This window comes from Vitis vinifera, chromosome 18 (assembly GCF_030704535.1).
Source record: "Vitis vinifera cultivar Pinot Noir 40024 chromosome 18, ASM3070453v1".
Classification (NCBI taxonomy): domain Eukaryota; kingdom Viridiplantae; phylum Streptophyta; class Magnoliopsida; order Vitales; family Vitaceae; genus Vitis; species Vitis vinifera.
Window position 1 is genome coordinate 31404140 of NC_081822.1, and position 26023 is coordinate 31430162.

General features: G+C 32.3%; 1 protein-coding gene across 2 annotated transcripts in view; it reads right to left on the minus strand.

The window, feature by feature from the left end:
- Positions 1 to 9322: 9322 nt before the first annotated feature.
- Positions 9323 to 26023, minus strand: part of LOC100265473 (protein TIC 40, chloroplastic) — a 29320-nt gene continuing 12619 nt past the window's right edge. For both annotated transcript variants that reach the window (XM_010667060.3, XM_002282538.5), the window contains exons 6-14: positions 24385 to 24491; positions 24249 to 24312; positions 16241 to 16319; positions 14641 to 14681; positions 11836 to 11881; positions 10852 to 10946; positions 10165 to 10268; positions 9979 to 10026; positions 9323 to 9793 (exon numbers count right to left, since the gene is read on the minus strand). In XM_010667060.3, coding sequence (XP_010665362.1) covers positions 9734 to 9793; positions 9979 to 10026; positions 10165 to 10268; positions 10852 to 10946; positions 11836 to 11881; positions 14641 to 14681; positions 16241 to 16319; positions 24249 to 24312; positions 24385 to 24491 — 644 coding nt within the window. In that variant the 3' untranslated portion in view covers positions 9323 to 9733. The remainder of the gene's footprint in view (positions 9794 to 9978; positions 10027 to 10164; positions 10269 to 10851; positions 10947 to 11835; positions 11882 to 14640; positions 14682 to 16240; positions 16320 to 24248; positions 24313 to 24384; positions 24492 to 26023) is intronic.

Genomic DNA, 26023 nt, shown 5'->3' on the forward strand with positions numbered 1-26023 from the left:
TTTTTTTTATTTCATGTGAAAATTAAAATTTTGTGGTGTACCAAAGTTAAAGGTTGGAAAGCGAAAAGAGAAACTAGTGGTAGATTATTTCACTTTTTTCACTAAGATAAAATTATCTAAAAAAATAATAAGTTAAAATATAATGTATTTGTTTTTTTTTACTTAATAAAAATTTTCAAAATATTTAGCTTTTTTATTCAAATAAAATTAATTTATTGACATTTATTAACATAATTAAAGTGAATTTGTTATTTTAATGTTCAATTTAGTTATATTAATTGATATCAACATATTACTTTTTGTGTTAAAAAAAAAAATCAAATATTTTGACTTTTTTTATTTAGCCAAAAACAAACTTTGTCTAACTCTAAAAATATGTTGTAATATGTTACGTAAATGCTCTTTTATGTAACCCTAATTTAATATATAGTGAAAGTCTTTTTCCCTGTTCCCGTAAACGTAGGCAATATGTTGAATCACGTTAAATCTGCATATTTTTTCTTCTTTTCGTTTTCTTTAATTTTCATCATAAATCGTTGCACTTAAATTAACAAAATATTTTAAGTTTTAAAACAACTTGTTTTAAGAATTTAAAAAAAAAAAACAAAAAAACAAACAAACAATCCCTTAATGTTTGGCATAAACAGAAAAAAGAATAATAGTATTTTTTGTAATGTGGATATAGTAATTTTTCAAATTATTTTCTAGGCATCATTTTTAATAATTATCTAAAGTTTAAGGTTGTATTTGGTTCCAAAAAGTATTAAGGAAAGAAAAAAAAATGGTTTTTTAATTCTTGGTTTTATTATGAAAAATATGAAAAAAAAAATATAATTAAAATTAATTAAAAATGTATACATTTTAAAATTATTTAATTTTTATATAAAGGAAAATAAATTAAATAAGTTTGAGAAATCATTTAAAAATAATTTTTTGATTTTGAATATATTTTTTATTTTTCTTTAAATTTTTTCTTTATTTTTCCTCTCTATTTCTTTCCCTTACCTTTTCCCTTAAATTTTATGGAAATCAAGCATATTCTTAAAGTTTTTCAAACACTCAATCTCTATCAAATTAATAAATAAATAAATAAATAAATAAACATTTTTAGGCCATAGAAAAGGGTTTTAACCCTCTCAAAGTCACTCCTCAAAAGACTAATAATAATTCCATTAATTTCAAAAGTAATTCTAACAAGGACTTATTTCCATAATAATAATATTTTAAAAATAAATTAATTATTTGAGGTACAATTGATTCAATTACTTTTGAATGTGATAAATATGAATTTTTTTTTAAATTTGATTTTTGCTAAATCCAATAATCAAAACATGAAGACTCAATAACGTGTGGACTTGTCCCATTGATGCAATGCACTTGAACAAGTTGATAAAAGCAATAATTGTATTTATTTTATTACCTATTTCAAATTTTATAATATCATATAAATTGAAATAAATACCAAATTTCAAGATAAAAAAGGAATGAGAAAATAATTAATTATTTTATTTTTAATTTTAAAGACAAAATTTTATTTTTGGTATCATTTTTAAAAAAGAATTCAAATATAATAATAATAAGTAGAAAATAAAATAGACTTTTTGGGCCTCCTGAGAGTGTTTTTGTAAACATGGAAGCCAAAATGTTGTTAACATGTTCTCTCTATTTTAAAAATAACTTCTATACACAATATTTTACTTTTAATTATTTTTTATATTTATATGAACATTTTTTAAAATAAACCACAAAAGACAATATTTAAAATACATTTTCAAAAAATCCCTTGTTTTTAGAATAATTTTTTAATAAACTAATTTTTCATTTATAAAAAACTTACTAAATGTGTTTTCAAAGTATTAAAAATACTTTTCTATTTTTAATAATAAAAAATAATTTTTCAAAATCAGTTCCAAAAGGAACGGCTTCGATCCCGTTCTTTCTTCCACCAAGCACACATGCCCTATAATTTTCAAGATTAGTGTGAACTAATGGTCAAATTTCTACTAATTTTGCTTAAAATATACTCATCATACTTAGCATATAAAATTAACCAAAACTTCAAAAATAATAATAATAAAATAATTTTTTATTTTTTATTTTTACTTTTCACTTATGTGACATTGAATTGAAATTCTTCATGGCCTTCATCACTAGTCACTAGAAAAAAAGCCGGTGAGTGGGGGTGGGGAATCATAATTCCTTGGTAAGATTAAGATGTGGGAATGATTATTCCTTTGGAAGGTGGTATACCATAATGCATTGTAATATCTTCATTTAGTTCCTTGTCTTTTCACAGATTCCGATTCCTATCAACTTCCGGATAAAAAGAAATCATTCTTTTCCTCCAAAACCATCTGTAAGAGGGAAGAACCTGAATCAATAATCGCATCCAATCTCACTCTCTAGCTGTCATTATGCCCTAGAAACTTTGAACCAGAAAACCCCCCACCCCCCACCACATATATATATATTATTTTTAGATTTGATATGATCACAAATATATTAAGATTTTCGCTTAATAATATTGTAATAACCAACGTCTAACATATAGATATCATATGTTATATACCATGTATATAGTCCAAGTCCTCTATCAGGATATTAAATGTAACTCTAATCTCCTATTTAATGTAAGATATCATAAAGACTCTCTCATATAAAGATGTTGTGTTTCACAAGATTACGAGACCAAGCAAACAAACATTTTAAGGGTCGGGAATCAACCCTAACACCATTTTGTAATAGTAGCCGTGTAGATATTTCTAACAATATAAATATTATTTTGCTCTGAGTTCAAAAGAACCCTCGTACTTTTAAAACGCGTATATAAGGTTTAAAAAAACTCATATATATAATCTCAATAACTTTCTCTTATATCCGATATATAATATTACAAATTTTTTTTTGAATTATTTTTAAAAGAAGTGTTTTTTTTTTAAAAAAAAAAAAATCATCTTTAAATATTTTTTCAAGAAGTATTATAAATGATTTTTAATTTTTTAAAATGTTTTTTTTATTTTATGAAATACCTTATTTTTATTTTTTGGTTGAAAACATTTTTTTGAGTAGAAGAGCTTTATCAAAAGACATTTAAGAGCATACTCTAAAGCTAGAAATAAACAAATAAATTGACTACATATTTTTATATCATGACTACTTTTGATTCAATGTACTTGTATGATTTTATCACCCCTTTTCACTTTATTGCATGTACAAGTTGCTTTGGGGACAAGCACAACCAACTTTTTACCTTTTTACACAAAAGACACATTGCATGACAACAAAGAAATATAAAATTAGAAATGGAAAATATTTAATTTTAATTCTAATTTAAATTTTTTTTTATATATCATTAAAATTTATGAAAAAAAATATAGATATTTTAAATACTTAAGCAGGCCTAACAAGATGGTGTTCGCTTAGCAGCACAAGCACTCTTGTACGAGTCACTCGTATTGAAGGTGACTCGAAACAGCCGTCTCGCTAACACGAAACCACCCATTTCCCAAGGAATATTTCCAATTATGGCCTATTTTGGACCAAATCAGTGAGAAGTGACGCGTGGAAAATTTATCCACAAGGCATGTGAAAATGAAAGGAGAATGTGGATTAAGGCAATTGATATTTGTTTACTTACAATACTACTTGGGAAACCTTTCTAAAATATATTTTAATTATTTTCAAAACTAAAATTGGGCTTAGGAAGTTAATATGAAAAATAGTTTTTTCAATATTTTTTTTACAAAAGCACCCATAATATATAATTTTTTATAATATTTTTCATTTTTTTAATTGTTATTTATACTATTGTATAAAAATAATTAAAAACAGCTAATTTTTATTTAAAATAATCTATTTTTTTTAAAAAATTCTTAAAAAAAATCAAATATATTTTCTAAGTTAATAGGTATTTGATAAACCAACTTAATAATTTAAAATAAATTTAATAACTTAATTTATATCGTTAAATAAATTAAGTATGTTTGGTAAAATAATTTAATAGCATGATTTAAAATAAAAAATAATTATAAGTAATAAATAAAAAAATAACTTATCCTAATTGCTTTCTACGATTTTTTTTTTTACTACTCCACGAGCTTCACTAATACTTAATTTTTTTTTCTATAAGGATAAGTATGTTAATTTGATGATTTAAAATAAGTTTTAAGTTAATTTTATCAAATGACCTTAATATTTAAAATAAAAATTAAGTAATAAGTTTTAAGTCTAAGATGATATTTGTTTTTTGACTGAATAAAAAAAGTCAAAATATTTGACTTTTTTCATTTAGCCAAAAGTAACTCATTAATATTAACCAATATAACTAAACTAAACTTATTAATAATTAATTTACTTTAATTATATTGATTAATATTAATAAGATACTTTTACTTAAATAAAAAAACTAAATATTTTAATTTTTTCTATTCAACCAAAAAACAACCACCACCCACCTTAAATATAATTTAACTTAAATTCAACTTAATACAATAAGTGTTAAGTAACAAAAACAACTTAAAATAATATAAAAAAAAAAACGCAATCGGTTACCTCTTGGAACCCAATCCAAATAATCTTAAAAGAATTGCAGATGACTTCACGGTGTCCCCCTTTGTAAAACCCCATTCTTACTCAATCCCAATTTCCAACTCAATTATTAAGCAGACCCACCACCACAAGATATATTATCTCTTTACCACTCACTTTCACCCCATCTTCTGAACCTACAATGTTTTTGGAGCCAATGTTGCCTTGTGGGAATGTCCAAAAGTGATCCTTAAAAAATATATATATATAAAAAAAAAAAAAAAATTCCAAACAAACCCTTCTTTTTTGTTCGCCAGCGACACAAGAATTATGGTGGTGCAAGTCTCAATCAGTTTGAGGGTGACACAACATGATGCCACAACAACCATATTAAAAGAATGACAACTCCTTTGTTCTTCTCCTCACCCCTCTCTGTTGGGCTCCACCCACTTTTATCTTATTCATCTTCTTTATGCAACTGCCCCCTCTTGGAGGAAGCTATGGTCTGTATGGAGTGTGACAACTCATTTAAAACAAAATTATATATATATCATGACATGTATGGATTGGAGTGGGGGAACTAATTTTTATTTTTATTTTTATTTTTATTTTTCTTTTTTAAATGTGTCTTTGTATACCTTGTGTGTTATTTAATTTTTATTTCAAATTTTGAGTGTAAATATATTGGGTTTGAATATGCATCATTTAAACCTTATAACGATTAATTTAGTTGTAGGTTTAAAACTAATGATTAAAAGTAAAATTCTTAATGGTGTTTGGATAAAATTTTTAACCATTTTCATGTTTTTTTATAAAAAAAATTTTCATGGCTTTTTATAAAAAAAAGAAAGATAATTAGGGAGATTTACGATCCAACAACTTTTTTTGATAATAGTTTTTTATTTTTTAGAACATAAAATTAAAATGACATATTTGACAACTATTTTTTTTTTATTTACTATTATTAAGAACAGAAAATGGAGTGCTTTTAGATAATATCTTTGAGTTGTTTTTATTTATTTTTTAAAAATTATTTAAAAAATAATTATATAAACATATAAAATGATTAAAAATAAAATATTAAACATAAAATTATTTTTAAAAATATTAAAAATAGGTTAGAAATATTTTAAGTTTTCAAACATATTTTTATTGAAAATTATTTTTTAGAATTGATTTTAAACACAATTATCAAATAAGCCCTTAAAGTGTGTTAGGTAAGAAAACACTTTTAACCTTTTTTTAGTAGAAATTTTTCATTTAAAAAATATATAATATTGGAGTAACTAATTTTTGTGAAGTTTGGTTTTTGTTTTTGTTTTTTCAAATCTATATATAGAAGATGCCACTCTTGTCACCATCTCTGATAGATATTGATAGAATATTTGTTTAAAGGGGAAGCAAGAAGATGATAAGAACAACATGTTTGTCTCTCTCTCTAAATGATTTTGTTATTATTATTTTTAATTTAATTTTATTTTATTTTATTATTTGTTGTTATTATAAAAGGTCATTCTTGAAAGCAAACCAACCAGTGATGCCATTTGTAAGCATTCAACCAGTGGTTTTGGATTAGTGATGGAATGGAGTGTGGAAGCCAATGAAAAATGCATCATAAGCCATCAAGAAAAATAAGAGTAATCTTTTGGAATGATATTTTGAATTTTTTTTAATAGTAATGTGTATGTTATTATATTTTATAAAATCAACAAATCATTTTCAATAAATACTATATATAAAATAATATGCAAGATAAATAATTGTTAAATTTTAAAAAATATAGATAAAATATGTTATTTTAACTTTTTACTTAAAGTAATTTGTTTTCGGATCTTAGATTGTTTGTTTGTTTTTATTTTTATTTTTTGTTAACATATTACTTTTTTTAATACTAAAAGGAAAATATTAATTTTCTTTTACTTCTTAATACTTAATAGAAATAAAATATTTTTTTTTAAAAAAAAAAACTTAATTCTTGACGCTATTTAATTTTAAGTTATATTTAGAATTAAGTCTAAAAACCAAACACCACCTAAGCTAAAAATAAATATTTATTTAGATTCATTAATCACCTCCTAAATGAAAAGATAATTATAGTAATTGTTTTATTTTCTATTTGATTAAAAAAGGGGCACATTTTCTTTGTAATTTGAAGTCTCAATAGGTTTGGAACTTTTATGAAATCTTAAGAAAATTCCAAACTAAGTTAGAATATAAATAAAAGCTCAAAATATTTGCACTTTTTGTATTTAAGTAGAAGATCTAAAAATAAAACTTAAAAAATTTATGTTAAAATATCACATAAAATCTAGAAAGAAACTTTTCAATACTACATCAGACATATCATTTAATAAAAATAAAAATAAAAACGGATCAGATAGTAAAAAAGTTTCATTATTTTGTACCTTAATTACTCGGAGGATCCAAATTAAGAATTCAGAATGAGACTTGTTCGAAAAATCATAATTTAGTATAACCAAATTACCGCTTAAAAATATGATCAAATTATTTGTTGATATGACCTAATTATCCCTTGAATGCATCATAGAATTAGACTAATTAGATTTGAAATCATTGGATATATTGAAGAAGAAACAAAGTGGTGTATTTGGAGGCATTGATTGAGGCAATTGGGCTTTATCATCTACCACCCTTAGTTGTGTTCGTTTTTGGATAACTATTACACCACACTATAAAAGCAAGTTCCTCGACTACCTCTACACGCTTTATACCTTTTTTTTTGTGTAAAAGCAAGTGGAATGTTGTAGTCAAGTGGGAATTGCACCTCCCCAACTACCCACCCACATTTAATATCCTTCCAAGCCAAGGAAATATATATATTTAGTTAATTTTATTTTAAATTTTTATACCTTTGACAACTCATCAAACAATACATATAACTTATGTTTGGTTTCAAAAAAGTTTGAGAGAACATGCAAAAAGAAAGAAAATATAGAAAAAAAACACAAGGAAAGTAAAAATAAAAGAAAATAAAAATTAATTTAAAGTCAAATAAATTATTTTTATTTAACTCTTTTATATGAAGATTAAATAATTTTAAAATATATAAATTTCTTGCTCATTTTAATTATATTTGACTTTTTTTTCTTCATATTTTTCATTGTAAAATGAAACATGATTTTTTTTTTCTTAGTAATTTCTGAAACCAAACATAGCTATAATATTAAAAATACATAAGGTCCACTAAATTTGTTTTTTTTTTTTTCAAATAATTGGGAAGAGACCACCCAACTTGAACTTGAACTCAAAACTCAAGGCTCTAATTCACCATAAGATTCAATAAATTAAAATATATATATATATATATATATATATAGGAAAAAGAAAAACTATTAAAAACAATATTTTCCTCATGTTTTATTTTAATATGAAAATAGTAAAAAAAGAAAAGAAAAAGAAAAAGAAGTCAAATATATTTAAAATATATGTTTATTGAATTTAAATTTATTTATTTAGATAAAAGAATTAACATAAAAAATAAATTTAAAATAATATATAAAAATAATTTATTTGCCTTAAATATAATTTTACTTTTTTCTTTTACTTTTCCTCTCCATTTTCTTTTCTCATGTTTTCCTGGGAAACAAGCATTAACTTTCATTCAACTCACATGTGCATTTCGATATTTCGATTAAAGGGGTGAAATACTCCCAAAATACTTGAACCAATCCCTATATATGTTGTGTTCTTTTCCCAAATATTCTATATTTTTTCTTTTTTTCTTTTTTTCCTTCTCTTTTTGTTACAAGAAATCCTTTAAGAGGATAAGATGAGCTTTCATTTGTCTAGAGGTAAAAGCATGAACACAAAAGAAGAGTTGAAGGTCAATAAGCTTGGAAGAATCCAACTCTATCCTTCACTCTTTCCCTTCCAAGGACATCCTACTTTGAATGATAAAGAAAGGGAGTCTAATCTTTGGACCTGCAACTTGTCCACTTAAGGTGGCCCTCATAGAAATGGTATCATTCTCGGTCAGAGCTAGGATTTTTCCTACAAAGAACGGTGTCGCAATAACGACAAGTTAACATTCAGGAATCCTGTTTTTGACACGCATTACAAAATCACGCAGCGGCACGCAACAGTGACCCAACCCACCCTTGATTGCATTGTGGGTTTTCGCCATTTAGCCCAAAGCATGATCAGTTAGGCAATCAACAGTTGTCCCTATCCAACACCACTTGGAAGAAGAATATGCGCAAATTGTAAACAATATCCGATATTGGGAAGAGCTTTTAACATACAGAAAGTTGTGGTATACACGCAAATGAAGTGGGGATGGAGTGGCCAGGCAACAATACTTGGCCGAGAATGAAGGTTTGTATGAAGGGTTCTAAATGAACCGAAATTAGGGCGTGATCATTTTGAACCTACCAACTTTCCTAAAAGCTTAGACTGTTGCTATTGAACCCACAATGCATATCGGGCGAACACCCTTCTTCATGTGCCACTGCCCACAATATAATGGTAGATAAGGGTATAAACTTAACGCTCTCCTTCATGGGTGAATAAACAGTAAGAGATATTGTGTTAAGCTGTCAACTTTCCTAAAAGTTTAAAGTTGTTATAAACAGTAAGAGAGTGATATTATCTTAAGCTACCAACTTTTCTAAAAGTTTAAGGCGTTACAATACAGACCCACAATGCATATTAGGTTAACCAGAATCAAAATAATATAGCATAGCAATGATCCAAGATGCAAGCACATCATCAGCAAGAGCATTTCAAAATGCCATATCAGACAGGTATGATATGAGCAAATAAAATAAACTACATATAGGGTCAAAAACCTGAAGAGGAGATGTTTTATGGATAAGTTTCAATTTACTGTTTTATGGAGATGTTTGTATGAAGAATACATCGGTTTCTTTGAAGACTTACAGGATCAAACTCAGGTGACAGAAAGGAGATTAACTATGCAACTGCTCAACACAACTAGCAAAATCCATATTTTCCTAAAAAGTGAAAGGATACAGCTGATTCCCTTTTGGAAGGCCTGTACTTGGATTTAGGTGCTTCCTTTGAGGATGACATTCAAAGCCAAGTTCATTGTGATACATGGCCATGAGAAAGATTGGAAGCATGTATGATGCTGCAGCCTTTGAAATGCTAATTAAAGTACCAATCCAGAAACAAGAATGAGTGCATCTAGCCCAAAAAAAGTGCAGCTGTGGATGAGCTATAAGACTCAAGGTGGACCTGATACTCCGGGGAAGAGTTCCGATATTTTGTTGAAAACATCCATAACCTGAGATTAAATGATACATATTACATTTAAAAGGATAACTGCAGGCAGAAGCAAAAGCAAATCCAAGGGGCTCAATATATTAATAAAAAAATGGCCTTAATGGCATAAATGATTTGAATGTGAACGTGCAGAACAAGCATCACTATGATCACAATTAAACAAGTTGGATAAAATTTGAGACTTACCTCCTTGTCATTTTGATACTTTGCAATACTCAGAGGGTTCTGAGAACACTGCAGAAATAACCAAATGTTATAGAATACTATATAGTGAAAAAATAATTGAAGGACTTCAAAGGAAACTGTCCAAAAAGATATGAAGAATTTAAAAGAGGGAAAAAAAGGAGAGAAAGTGCTGCAATTAGGGCATACATCCATGATGGCTGCTTGAATTCTTGGATTTTGAAATGCCAGGGCAACATCAGGATTGGCCATAATTTTTGAAATAACTTCTTCAGGTGTAAGCCCAATTTGATCTGCAAAATATCAAATATAGAAAAGATTAAAAAATAAAAAGGAAAAAAAAAAACTGAGTTATATCCACAGCAGCTCAAATCCATTTATCTGATTACATAATATCTGACCTTTGGTGATTACCTAGCAATTTCTCAAGTTGTAACAATAGATGGGAGTGAACACAGTGACGGTGTTTCGAAAATGACATGGCATAAAATTGAGATTCGGTGCAAATTTAAAAAGCATGGTAACTGAGGTGTAGCCCACTTGGCATCATGTGTAGGAAATCTAGATGATGGCTTTCTATTCAAGATGCCCCTCATAAATTTGATAATCATGCACGATTTCAAATGAATCTTTTAATCTTTATGATAAAATATACAAATTTGTTTAGAATAACGAAGGGAACAATTTTGGTAGGTGACATTAACACTGATCCATTTTTGGTATGAAAGGTTAAAAACTTCAGTATGAACTCATCATATAAAACTGGGCAAGAGATTTGACCTCAAGATAAACAAATAATCCTCATTCTGAATAAGGATTACTACATACCAACAAATCCAACAAAAGCAGCAACATAACAATTGATTCAAAACTCACCAAATTGCTGCTTGACCTCGGGACTGCTGAGATCAAAATTTTTCAGGTTATCCATCATTCGATTGTCCCATTCAGCACCTCCCCCCATGTTATTTCTGGAAAGAAAAAACAAATAAATAAAACACGACAAGATCTAGCTTCTAGATTAGACGCCTCAGGAAATAAGATATTGAGATAATTCCATTCCAGGTGGCCTTCCGGCGAAATGACTCACTGCAATAGAGCGAGTTCGATTTGCAAACAATTTCTCGAACGGATTTGAGCATTTAAGTAAATCACCATTCTCAAAATAAAGGATGAATAATAAGGATTTAGCAATAAAATACTAGAGCTATTTGGAGAAGGGGTCCAAAAATGTAGAATTTATTCTCTGCTTTTGATGCAAAAATAGTTGATATCAGATAATAGCATCATAAGGGCTGAGTCATGAAACTTGTCAGAGAGTAGGTTGTGAAGTATAGTCAAACACAGTGAACATCAGAGCAGACAAATGCAGTACAGTTATAGATAGAACTAAGCTCACATAAAAGATCATCAAAGGATACACTTTGTTTCAAAGTGAAAGAATGCACTGCCTATTATATTGTATTAATATTTAATTTTCAATATAAATAATAATTTGAGCTAAAAATGAAAAACTCAGGAACCCAATAAATGTGGTGACTAATAAAAGAATTATAATTGACATTTAAAAAGAAAAAAAAAAGAGGAAAAAAAAGGGAAAATAAGAATAAACCAACAAGAGACTAAGGCTTCCATTAGCATCCAAAGATTATAAGAAAAAGCAAAATAAGGCCAAGTTCTTTGAAAAGGTTAATTTCACAAAAACAAAGATCAGTTTCAATTTCAAATTATTAGGCAAAAAGTGAACAATATAAACTAATCTGAACTACATTTGTTGCAAACATCAAATAAAAAAACCAATACATGTATACCAAGAAATCCTTACATCACGACAAATAAAAGGTAGAAAGAGAAACTTACAGCATGTCCTGCAGCTGTTGACGATATTGTGGATTTTGTAGCATCCCTGTTACAGGATATTTAAAACAGCTTCAATGTTACTAAAATCAAACACCACATCCAATTTCACATTTGCATCATGAGATTAGGAAGAGATTTGAGAGGAGCGAACTAATTGTCGTCTGTATATATATATATCTATATATATATATAGAGAGAGAGAGAGAGAGAGAGAGAGACCCAGGAAACCAGTTATTTCAATTAAAGGGATAAAAATAAAGACATCAGAAGGCTTCAGGTATCGCATGCAAAAATATTCATAATCTGGCAAGTGCCACAGGCTGAAACCCAAAGAAACCTATTTGAAGCTACAACTTTGCCAATGGTTAGTTGGGTGCCTAAAACATCATGTGTAGATGCTCATGAGAAAGACCTTGAGCTCCCAACGTACAGACCAATGCAATAAAGAGAAGTATGGATAATAATGTTGTTGAGAGTATAGTTGGTTATCAAGTAGAGACCATTTATGTAACTGTCACATCAATCTTTGTCTCTACAATATAGTTTGTTCTTTTCTTTTATATCTTTCATTTCAGTTCCTAGAGTGTATTTGAAGCATTATCAATATCTGATAAGAGGAATGAATTGTGAGGGGTAGGGCTTTTACAGTGAAACACAGGTTTGATGGTAGAACCTAAAGGTATAAAACCAGACTGGTAGTAAATGGTTTATACAGACTCCGTCGATCATTCAGAGGCCTTCCAGTTGCTGAGAAATTCTACACCTGTCTTGTAATTATTAGTCAACAATCTAGATTGGTGACTAACAATTATCTTGGAAGCATGCATTTCTGCTTCACATCCTACAAGGAAGGGTCTATGGTGTAATCTTCAGGATTCAATGACCTAAGAACCGAGGAAAAGATTGCTAGCTGATGAAAGCTCTATATGGCTTAACAGTCTCCTAGACCATGGTTTGAAAGGGTTAAGAGCAGCTTTGACAAAGATTCAATTTGCCAAAAAGTAAATGAAATCCTATTTATTGAGCATTTTTCACTTCTATATTTATGAATTCATAACTACCGCTGGGATCCTGTTAAAGGAATTGTAGAAAAGAGACTTTGAATCAAAACCCTGGGTCAACTCCGAAACTTTCTCAGGATTAAGATTGCTCAACATGAGAAAGGTGTCTATGTTTGTCAAAGAAACATATTCTAGGTTTTCTGATTTCCTGATAAAAACCTAGGAGGTTCAGTACTCCAATTAAAGTGAAGCAGAGACTGATGATGAGGGTGGAACTTCAATGAAGATTTGGATATGCATGAGAAATTTGTAGGATGATTGATCTACTTGTCCCACACTGGACAACTTATGCACTTAGTGTTATCAATCAGTACATGCATTGTCCAACTTCTTGTCATCTTGAGGACCATTACAAACTACAAAGTATTAAAGGTTGAGATTGAATACAATTCCCATGAAGGGAATTTTATACAGAAGGCATAGGCATATGAGAGCTTAGTCCTCAGAAGATACAGATTGATCACAGCAAGGCAATGTGAAGAAACAGAGTTAAAAGGGAAACAGCCCATAACACTTGTTAGTTTATAGAAGATTATTCGTAAGAACAAGTTGTAGAGGTTAAGATGCACACAAGACAGCGCTATGCCCATACAGCAGCAAATACAACTGATAATCCAATAAACATGATCAGACTGAATATGTTGAGGTGGGTTGGGACTTCATTAAGGAAAAGCTCACATATGGAATTAGTTGAACTCCACTTGTGAAAACTAAGGATCAACTTGCAGATTTCTTGCAAAAGGAGTGAAAGGTCATTTTTTTTTACTGGGTTCTAGGCAAGCCATACTTTTCACCTTTGAGATATATAAGCACCTCTATTTGAGTGCTGAGAGGGTAATTGGTTATTGAGGGCATTAGGTTGAAGGCTTTAACACAAGTCAACCTCTCTTCCTCTGTCCCTTTCTTCTTCTTCTTCTTCTTCTTCTTTTTTCCTTTTTTATAAGAAATAAAAGATATATTAATTATGATAAAAAGTACAAGAGAAGGATGAGGGGTCCTCCTAATAAAATACAAAATATTGATCAAAATAAGACTAAACACCTATGCTATACAAGAAGAACCAAACACAAAGGCATACACAAATCCCCACAAGACTGGACTCCACTCCTCTCATTGTTATCCACCCCTTGGAATTACAAACTGAAAGCCAACTAAGTTAAATAACATTGAGTGGAATATTTCTAAATGCAATGATACAAGAGGCCTACAAAAAGGAATAGAAGTGAAGTAGATCCCACATCTCTTTCTTTCTCCACTTTTCCTCAAAGATCCTAACATTTCTCTCTAGCCACACAATCCGAAGTATAGTGAGGCAAACAAGTGGCCAAAGGGACTTACCTTTGATGGAATTCCACAAACCTCTAAATGTGATAGTCATCATATCACAAATACTCCTAAGCAGAACCCAATCCATCTTGTCTAGACTAAAAAGCTTGTGCCAAAGCCCCAATGTTAACAGGCAATGTAGAAAAAGATGGTCAATTGATTCTTCACTTCTCATGCATAAGATGCACAAAATACGTCTCTCGTTGTTACTGGAATCCAACTATTGATCCCGTGTTAAAAAATGATGGATATAAACTGTTAGGTTTTTCTAAATAATTTCAAGGTTTCCATAATCAACTTCTACGAAGGTGCTAAACAATGAAAATTTTCTCATGCATACAGCACTGTTTTTATTAATTCTAAATTAAAATCAAGCCATAACTTTCTCAAAAGAAGTATCAAGGAATGATATACTCACATTTGAAGGTAGTGGGGTTCCTCATCTCCTCAGGTAAATAGCTGTAAAGAAACAAGAAGAATTATTAACTTTGTTCAGATAGTAAGAAACACAAAATAAATTACTTCCAGAAAATAGCATCATGTATGTGAAAAAGTTTCGATATTAACAGAACAATATCAAACAAAGAAGAGCCTAGTATTACAAGGATCCAAAAGAAGACCAAAATAATCAATGGGATTTAACCCCAAAAAAGTGTACTTAGAAGGAAAAAAAGAAACATTAGCACAAAGAAATGTGACACTGAAAGAGATTTTAGATTGTAAGAGCCAGCAACCACAGATATGAGAAGCAATGAGATCATCAGGTTGATACATAGATCATAAGAAGTGGGAAAAATAAACCGACACAAAACAAAAGCTTGAATCACGATATATCACACTTCAAGTCCAAACTTAGAACCTCTCATGCTGGACTGCCCACCTGACTGCAATTAAAGTTTCATCTGATCCAATTTTCTGAAATAGGATTTGATCATCTTATATAACGAAACTATTATATGACAGTCACAAGACTCTTAACTCTTTTGCAGAACATTTTTGTTTTTCCTTTCCTGAACACCAAAAAAATTCCGTCGGGAATACCATTCACCAGGATTGAAATTCTCTCAGTAGATATGCAAAAATAAATCCATCCCATCCATCTATTATGCCCAAAACTCAAATTTTCCATTACCGAAAGTAAAAATTACTGATTAACATGATCATATGCCAAAATAAACTCTTTTGCAGATTATTAAGGCAACTTGCTTTTTCTGCAATAGCCAGACCTTAAAAACATTTTGAATCCAAGTTCATAAAAACTTTGAAGTATTAAAACACTCATAAAGTGAAGTTTATTTTAGGTGAAGCCACTTTGCAAGCAACAGGGAATACTTAGGGTGAACTAAGCTCTAGACTTTTGAAGGGACGGATCACATACAAAGCCCTGATAGCCCCTATATACAGTGAGCATATTACATTGAACTAATAAAATTTGTAATAGAAACTAAATAAGTCCAGTCTTTAGCAAGATTTCATGCTGTAGGTCTCAAGTCTTCAGTTACTGGGTTCAGCTTTCAGAAAACCTGCAATTATTCTGAAAGATTTAAGACCTTTATTATATTACAAGCTCACATTAAATTCTATTTTAACCAAATTATAGAAGTGCTGCCAATAATTCTCAACTGAGGAACTTTAATTTCTGTAGAAACCCAAAAGATCATAAAATTGGGGACTCTGCAACCCTCCTATTGCAAAATATCATTCACCCCCTCAACACTGATGAGAGATGGTCTTTGAAAAGTTGCCAGTTTCCTCCAAAATTGGCCCAAAATCATCAATAGGCTAATAAAATGAAGGCAAATCTGTGACTTTGGTATTCAAAATCACACATGAAAAGCACACCCATAAGTGAACCTATTAAAAAAAATAACTTAACATACTAAACATTCAGAGTTCTCAGAACTTTCAGATTTCATTTTGATTTAAACAAGTACAGATTTGAGTGAGGAGCTGAATCTTGAAAACTAAGTCATATAGAAAAAGCACAAATAAAATAAAAGGGCAAGAAACTATATTACGGATAAACCATCTTTTGCACTGTTGGATCTTCCATCATTTTCTCCAGAGCATCCACCGACAAGAAAGGATTTGCGTTTCCTGGAAATGAATGTTCAACAATTTAGGAAATACCAAACCATCATAAAAAACCACACAGAGTCATCAAGCAAAATTAAATTATTCTTAGCTGTGATTAAATAATCCTACTTCATAAGGTACACGAGAATATAGATGGGACTTTTTGGTAGGATGAGCTATATAAGGATTTTCTAGTAGTGTTTATATTCTAGAAACTTTAGTGGTTTTAGGAATAGAATATTTTTTTGATAAGCAGTATATTTGTGTGTGTGTGTGTGTGTGCATATAAAGAGAAGATACAGAAAGAGCTCCATCAAAGACACACCAGAGTAAACAGGCAGGTATGCAAAAGGTGCCAAGCAAACAAATAAAAATAAAAAAAAGGCATAAAACCTTTTCATATCTACTTCAAACCTAACCAATCAATAAAATCCATCAAGGATATAGATTGCTCTTCTATACAATGTCTAAAACATTCCAAAAGACTTGCATAAACAAAGATTTGAATGTTTGTTCCAAATTTTCCACATTTTCAAATATCTTTCCCCAAATTGTCTGGAACAAAGACACAAAGGGGCAGCCATCCAAGCTCTGTTTCACCTCTTTCCAATGTAGAATCCATTCCAACATAACAACATTGATTTTGTTAAAGAGTGGATCACCCATTCTATCCCAAGCATAGAAAAAACCCAACTGCTACAAAATTCCTGTTGATGAGCAATGTAAAAGCATGTGATTGGCAGATTGTTCTTCCTTTTTACACATATAACATTTGTTCCCTAAAGACACTCTCCTTTTCAACTAGTCTAAGGTCGATATTCTTCCCCTCATTGTTTCCATGAAAAATTCTTACTCTCATTGAAATCCATGAGTTCCAAACAACTCTAACAGGAAAAGGCTCGGATTCCCCTAGTGCCAAAAAGGAGTAGAAAGGTCCAACTGAAAACCTTCCACTCTTTGAATTTGACGAGACCACCCTATCCTCTATATTCTGTTTCACCACTAGCTTTTGAAGTTTCCACAAAAAGGCCTCCACTGTCTCTAACTTCCAATCATGGAACTGCCCTAAAAGGCATGGACTCCAGTGTCCCCTCTCTCCATCCTGCTCCCACATTTGCTACTCATGCATCTTTTTAACTAGCTATGGTGAGTAAGGCGGTGAAAGAGTTCACCATACCACCTATCCAACCAAAACTTTACACTTCTCCCATTTCCCTACAACAAAGTGAACTTTGCTTTTAAGAACTTCCCATTTTCTCCCTAAACTTCCCAATAATAACTCTCTTCCATAGAGAATCTCTTTCTAAGGCAAACATCTAACTGTACTTACCCAAAAGAGAAACATTCAGAATAAAGAGATTCATACCGAGTCCCCCTTTTTTATTAGCCATGCACATTATTGACCAATTCACTAGATGATGTTTTTTTCTAGAGCTCCACCTCCTCACAAAAAAATCTCTTTGAATCTTCTCAAGCCTTAATCTTATCCTTCTTGGAATCACCAATAAGGACATACAATGAATTGAAAAATAAGCCTTAATCTTATGCTTCTAATTGGTAGGCTAGACAATGTACTTTTAATAAGAGTGAGCCTCCTCGCTTTCGACAAATACCATCTCTACCTCAAGGCCAGCCTTTTCTAAATTCTCTCCTTCACCACATCCCACACTATTTGCCAATTTAAGTGGGGCGCCCAAAGGGAGGTCTGAATAGATGGAAGGAAGCCTCCCTATCTGACAACCTAATTCAAATGCTAGTGCTGCCAAATTTTCTACCCTCCCAACTAGAATAAGCTCACTTTTCTCCATATTGTTTTTCAGCCTAAAAATGGCTTCAAACCACACGAGTCCAATTCAAATGTATCAAATGCTATTTGCCTGCCTCACAAAAAATGATAGCATTGTTAGCATATGATAGATGAGTCACTTCTACTCCCTCTCAGGCTCTCCTCCACCATAACTTGAAATTAGAAAATTGAAACAAATAAATAAGGGGAAAGGAGATTCCCTTTCTTTAGACCCCTAGAATTATTGAAGAAATTTATGGGTGCCTTGTTAACTAAGATAGAAAAACCAGCAATGACATGCACCACTTTATCCATCCAACCCACTTTTGTTCGAAGCCCATTTTCCCCATGACCCATAGTATTAAAATCTAATTAACATGATCATAAGCCTTCCATATGTCAAGCTTACAAACACTCTAGCTATGTTATTTTTCTGTCTTGAATCTGTGGCCTCATTTGGAATAAGAACCGCATTTAAAATTGATCTTCCCTCTACAAATACATGTTTGAAGATTGAAAGCAACTTTACCTACAACCTTCTTCAGCTTATTAGCTAATAGCTAGAACTTTGGCTAGGAGCTTCTATAACCCTCCCACCAACTAATTGGTCTGAAATCTTTTAGATTCTAAGCTTCCCCTTTCTTTGGAATCAATACCAAGAATGCAGTACTTAAACTTCTAATAAAAGAGCCCAACTAAAAAAAAACTCTTTGAAAAAACCCATCACCTTATACTTTACAAAGACCAAGTAGTGTCGTAAAAAAAGCCATAGTGAACCCATCTAACCTAAGAACTTTATCCCTACTTAAGCATGACAACGCCAAGAATGTGGAGGATGGCTTCTGTTGGGTTTTTACAGGGGTGTATGGCCCTTCCTCTCCCTTAAATCCCATAAGCTAATTTGCTTCAAGAGCTCTTCTTTCATAATGAAGATATTCCTAAACACCTCTTTGTTTCAAGCTTTTAGTGTCCTTCAACGCTTTCAATTTCCAAACCAACACATGACTAAAAAGAGCCTCAAACACTATAGCTTGCCCACCATACTTCAACCTGATCTTTAAAGCACTTTGCTCTTAGCTGCATATTTTCAAACCTGGAGGGGGTTTTGCTTCTCCTCATCCCATTTCCATCTAACAAAATAAGGGCGTGATCAAGGACCAGCTTGGGTAGAACACAATGAAGAATACCAATGAAATGGCTTTCTCAATCTTCTAAAACAAAGAACCAATCCAGCCTCGAAGTAGACAAATTATTCTTGCCCCCACACTAGACATAGGCCCTCGATTAGAGGTAGATCACAAAATTCAATTCCTCAATCATCTTTGCAAATCATCTCATAGTTGAAGGATACCTAGAACAATTCCTCTTTTCCCTCAAGAATCTAACCATATTGAAGTCTCCTCTAACACACCAAGGATCATTCTACAACTCTCTAATATTCAATAATCTCTTGAAGTGACAAGAAATGGAGTATGCACCCACCATCATATCAATAAGCTCTAGAACCCTATTATCCCCAAAACAACTCCACCAATTGTTCCCCAAGCTACCATTGCTCCCCACTCTAAGAATCAGGTCACTCTAAGGCGCCTTTCTAACTAACATAATATCTATCACACTTTAATTTCTTGTAGCATGCTAAATCAGCCTTTTGAGGTCTAATCAAGGATTTTATTACTTTCCATTTCTCTCCATCATTTGCCTCTTATTATTGAGGAAAGAATCTTCAACTTCATTGCCCGGTAGAAACTAACTCCCACCCACTCTTACCATTCCTCATCTCCTTATTTAATGACCAGTTATGATTGACAAAGAACAACAACTTCCTTAGCTCTCAGTTTAATTGCAACAAAGGATTAGAACTCCTCTTAATCTGTGGGCTCAAGCCTCTAAAACACCTTCCAACCTCCATCTTTTTAAACAACAACAAAATCTCATTTTCAAACCCGTTTGTAGGCATAACTAAGAACTTGCTGAACTTTACCAACTTGTTATTGTACCATCAGATATTGAATCCACCCTCTCCAAATCTTCATCAAAGTGACTCACTTTAGAGCCAACTCCTCCCTCGCCACCTCCTCAAACCCCCTTGAGCTTTTCACAACGTTATTCAGAAACTCCATTGAGCACCTATGTAGATAATTCATCTTCAATGGTTCCCCAACTGAGTTATGGTTCCCCTCTAAAGTCCCTTCCATGGTATTCTCCCTGCTATCTAACCTCCTGAAACCCCCAATAGCTTTAAGCCTTACCAAAGAAGGAGGAGAGAAGACCCCCACCCCTTGAAGAAATAAGACAAGGAAACACACCTTTAAACCTTATCTCTTCAAACAAAAAGGCCTTCTCTACAACTAACATCACCATATCCCTCTTGTTAGGCACTGTGCTGGTCTCCATGCTCACTCTCAAGGATGGGAATAGTTAGAACAAGTGGGAGGCTTCTCCCCTAGAACCCACCACCTCCAAAGGACCACCAACGATAATGGCTCCTCATTGTCACATTTAGTCCTGCCCAATTTAAAGGAAGCTTGTACTAAGTCACATCACAACCCCCCACCACAACTAAAACACTCATTAGACCAACCCACTCCAACAACTTAGGCTTCAAAAATCAAAGATGGGCTTAACTCTATTTTTGCTCAAGCCCATCTGGTCCATTTTAGCCCAACCTGCCATAGGATTTAATAAGGGACTATTATGACCATGAATAGGAAGGCCCAAATTCTCCATATGGGCCTAAAAAAATTTGGGACTACCTCTTTGACCCACTAAGGCCCCCTTTGCCAAGCCTGAGAGGATTTAAAAAATTGTCCTCACTAAATATCTCTTATGGCCTACAACCCCCTTTGCACCCCATCTCCTTTTGCAACCTCCATTGGGTCATCAAACAACACATGTTCTACACCCTTTTTGGTCACTCCACACCCTTGCCCACGCTTCCCTTCATGAATGACCTCACCTCTCCACCTTCTTCAACCTCTAGCTTTCTATAACTAGCCCTAGGTACTACATGTTCTACCTAAGGTGGGATTTCCCACCATAACTAAATCGCATAGCACAACAAACCCTTTATCACATGCAACATCCTTAACACTTGTCAACCATTCATTTTAACAAGGACCCTCGCCCACAACAAACTTCAACAAAATGTTTTGTCTTCATCGATTGCCATTAAGTCCCCTGCAAGCGTCTTATAGCTTCTTAAACATCTTTCCATCCATAAGCACAATGGTAAGCCCACAACTCTTACCATGCTTCTCTAGCATCAACACCTTTGCTAAAACAACCCACTTTTGAAGACCATCTATCCAAAAACAAGGGTTTACCCTTAAAACCCTCGTCTCGCTTTGAAGAGTCTTCTCTATTTTTGATGACCACATGCAACATCCTTAACACCATGCTACCATTGGTTTTAATAGGGACCCTCACCACAACAAACTTCAGCAAAAAGCCATGTCTTCATTGACTACTACGAAGCCCTTAGAAGCGTCCCCTAGCTTCTCAGACATCTTCTTATCCCATAAGTACACTAGTAAGCCCACAACTCTCACCACGCTTCACTAGCCTGAACACCTTTTCCTAAAATGAAGATCATCTATCTGAAAACAAGGGTTTACCCCTAAAAAACCTCATCCCGCTTTGGAGAGCCTTCTCCGCATATGATGACAACTCAAATTCAAACATAACGGGCATGCCTCCTAGCCGCACCAACAAGACATTCCCCTCCAAGCTCCAGCTATTCACTACTTATAGAAGACAAATATGGGATTTAATTTAAAATCTTGCCCAATAGACCCACAATGCAAAGCTATAGGGCTTCCATTTTTCTTGTAACTTCCCCTTCTCCCACTTGAATCCACACGACATCGCTAACCTCCACTTAAGAAGCACTAACTACTTCAGCAAATGACTTACCCTTATTAGGGACCATCAATCCACACACAACATCTGAAAACTTGTCCCCTAGAGGTCCATCAACAACACTAGAACTCGGATTAACCCAAGCCTTCTTTACTTCCAAGACAAAGTACTCTAGCCCCTAGATACCCCCTGCCTTCTGGAAACACTAAGGTGAATCTCTCTTCTCCATTGGACAAGCAAAGCACAATAGGAAACAACCTGTGACATTGTTGCAAAGCTCCAACTTGTACCCCTTCTCCCTTCTTTCAAAGCTTCCTAAAGGGCTTCCTTGCCACCTTGAGATAGCATTCTTCCACCCCTTCAAGCAAAGCCACTAGACTCCTTCCTCCAAATCTATTTCAACTTGATAAACCCAAGCCCCTCTCTAGAACCTAGACTACTACCTTTCCTTTCACCACCTCGACCAAGATTTTAAAGGATTTTGACTCCACTCTAAACCAATCTTTTCCACCTTGCATTGCAAGATTCTTATGAGAACATCTTCAAGAATAGAATACCAATCACATATGTTACTTTACCATGTGAAACGAGTTCTAAAAAAGATTCCATAGTTTTATTTTTTTTTTGATAAGTAAACATCAATATATTAGCAAAGGCAAACGCCGCAAAGCATACAGGGAGTATACGAGGCGACAAGGGCCTCACAATAACAAAACAACAAAACCCACCAGCCCTCAACCGGAGGCTATCCACTCCAGGAATCCTATAAGGGACCGGGACTCCACACCATTATACAATTTTGCCCACCCCCACATATTACAGACAAAAGAATACTTAATTTTCTGTATAGCTAGCTCCCCCCCCCTAAATGCTAATCTGTTCCTTTCCTTCCACACCGTCCAAAAAATAAACAACGGTATGGATCTCCATATTTTCTTCCTCTTTTTGCCCACAAAGGATTCCATAGTTTTATGAATCCTATAAATGGGTAAAAGAACAAGAATTTTAAACCCTTAAGTATTTATATTTTTGGGGGTGCACAAAGTTGAACTAGAAAAGTTGTCCTTCCTCACCCAACTCCTTGCCATCTAGGTGAGACCTCAAGGGCAATAAAAACCTTAGGATGAATAAAATATTAAATATTTGGAAAGAGCTTTACTTGCCTGTTCTCTCTCCCCCAATCCTTTTGTGCATTCTATAGAACTTCTTGTAGAGGTCTTCCAAAAACAATAAAAGATGCTATTGTTATCCATAATCTAATAATGCCTCTTTTTTTATTGTTGAAAAACCTCCATGAAAAGTTATGGGTGAACTATAAGAATATGGATAACAATTTGTCCTAAGTTAGAATTAGATTATTAAAAAGATCTTTTTTTTTTTTAAGTTTTATACAAACATACATACATATATACGTTTGGAAAATTTGAGTAGTTTTAAGAATAGAATGAGTCTTAATGTGCTGCTATACTAGGTAGGTAGAGTTGTGAAAGGATTCCAGCTATTTACTGTAAAACGAGGTTAGATTAGTTCAACAATTGTGTGCAGGTGCGTGGATCAAAAGAAAAATATGTAACAAGAAGGATATATCTCATGCATTAAATGCATCATGAAATGCTTACCAAAAGCCATACTCCTACAGACATGAAAAAGTAAATTGCTCTAAATTGGGGATCAACATGCAACCAACATTGATAATTCAACTTAGCAAGGCCTTATGCTGACTCTCTGTAAGCAGATAGAATTACTAAGAAACAGTCTTCTTAAACAGTAAGTTTTAAACATAAATTTGTAGCAAAAAGAATAGAAGTGACTAATTGCATCTAGTGTCTTATTTTGGCAATTGGAAAACCGCATCATCATACAACTCATATTTTTTAATCATTGGCAACATCAAAGAATCTAGTATTTAGTCAAGTTGTTAGTGGGGCCCTCGCAACCATCTTCCCATTCATGATTGAGAGGATCAACACTGTAACTCATAACTTTCAGTAATCAATGAATTTAAACAGTGATAACATAGAGGTCAGGCTTATGAGAAAGTCAAAATCATTGAAAGACAGGGTCATGGGAAACTCAAAATTGTTTACTTAATAATGAAATGTGGATGAGTAATATATATATATATATATATATATAACCATAAGAAGCATAGCATACATTGTACTGCCTACAGCCATTGTTTTTGAAAATTAATAATCATGCATCTGTACTCAAAAAACCATTTGCTATTCTAAGTTATACCTAAATGCATGTCCAAGAAGATTGCATTGTAAAAGTGGCTTTACTTAAATTCTTTAACTTACGAGTAGATTGAGAATCCTCAGAAACGCCCATGCCTGGCCTGGGAGGAGTTCCATTTTGAGAAACCTTCAGAAAATATTCAAAGTTAGTCCAAAATCCATGACCGTAAACAAACCAAACCTCCTATAACATACTTACTCCTGCGGAAAACTGTGCATCCTTGGATGAACTTGTCTCAGTTGATTCTTCAAAATTTTCAAAAGGACTCTCTTGCAGCGTTTCTTCTGGAGAAACATCTACAAAAGCTGCAAATGAATGTCAAATGAGAGCTTTGAAAGGAGAAATATTTTAAAAGATACAAGAAGTGCCCAAAAGTAGAAAACTTTGAACAATCAATTCAGATATTGGTGGCTAATATTTCAAAAGGGATATAATTCTTTAAGCAATAATATTAACATAAAGAGAAAGCAGGCAAACGCCCATACATGCATTCATTCCTCCCAGCCCACACCAAATAACACATAGCATGAACTTGAGGTATATGCAAGCAAGCCTATAAATCTCAATTGGACATGTGGAGCATACAATTTTTATTTTTAGAAGAAAGGAAAGTTTCATTGAGAAAAAAGATGCAAAAACACTACTAGAATGAGGGATCCTTCAACACAAAATAGAAACAGGCATAAAGTAAAAGATACCTCCATAAGAACAGAAATTTTCATTAAGAAATGAGAAGGGGATACATGAAAGAGATATGAGACCCTTCAATGCAAAGAGAGAAACAAAAGATAATAGATTAGTATAAAAGTAACGTTATGCAACAGAAGCCCTCTAAAAGAGCACTTTTTGCAGACAAACTCCACTAGACTTTAGTGAAAAACACCCAATAGGAGGTAAGAAACCAATTCTGTCCCACATCCTCCAATGAATTCCAACATCCCCTTGAAAATCCACAAACTCCTTCCTTCCAGATGACTCAAAAGCAAATAAGATGTATGCTATAGCACCCTAATCTTATTCTCTTCTTCCAAAATCCCTAAAGAAGATGAACCATAACGGTCAAACATCCTCTACTTAGCCTAAAGAGGATGAGACTTTAAGAAGACCTTAATGAGACTTTAAACTTATGTTTGGTCCTTGAAACTTTTGAGGGAAAATGAAAGGAAAGAAAATAGAGAGGAAAAACAAAAGGAAAGAAAAAGTAAAGGAAAATAAAAATAGATTTAAAGTTAACAAATTATTTATAAATACTTCTTCAAACTCATTTCATTTATTTTTCTTCTTTTATATAAATATTAAATAATTTGAAAATGCATAAATTTCTAACTAATTTCAATTATTTTTTACTAGAAATAATTAATTTTAATTATATATAATTTTCTTTCATATTTTTCATAGTAAACCAAACATAATAAAATCATTTTCCTCAACTTTTGTTCCTTTCCTTGGTACTCTTGTGGAATCAAACATAGTTTTAGGTTTCATATCTTTCTTCTTCATCTTTCTTTTCCAATTTTTTTTCCCACTTATATAATTTTGGTCTCATTCCCCTCCTTAAATCGTCAAAGATTGAAGCCCTAGCCCACCTTCTAGATTGCAAACAACCATCCTAGGTTTGTCCTATATCGCTAAGACTTTCCAATAAGACTAGAATCTGAATTTCAATAGTCATCTTGATCCTAATAATCTACACAAAGTCCAATTGCTATTTTCCTTATGGTATGTAAAAATCCCCTTATTGGCCATCTGACAAAAGTGCTCAACAAGCATCTGTCAAAGTTCATCTTTTCCCTTTCATTGAGAGAAGCATTGTCTGATAGCAGTCTCCCATTTTTTA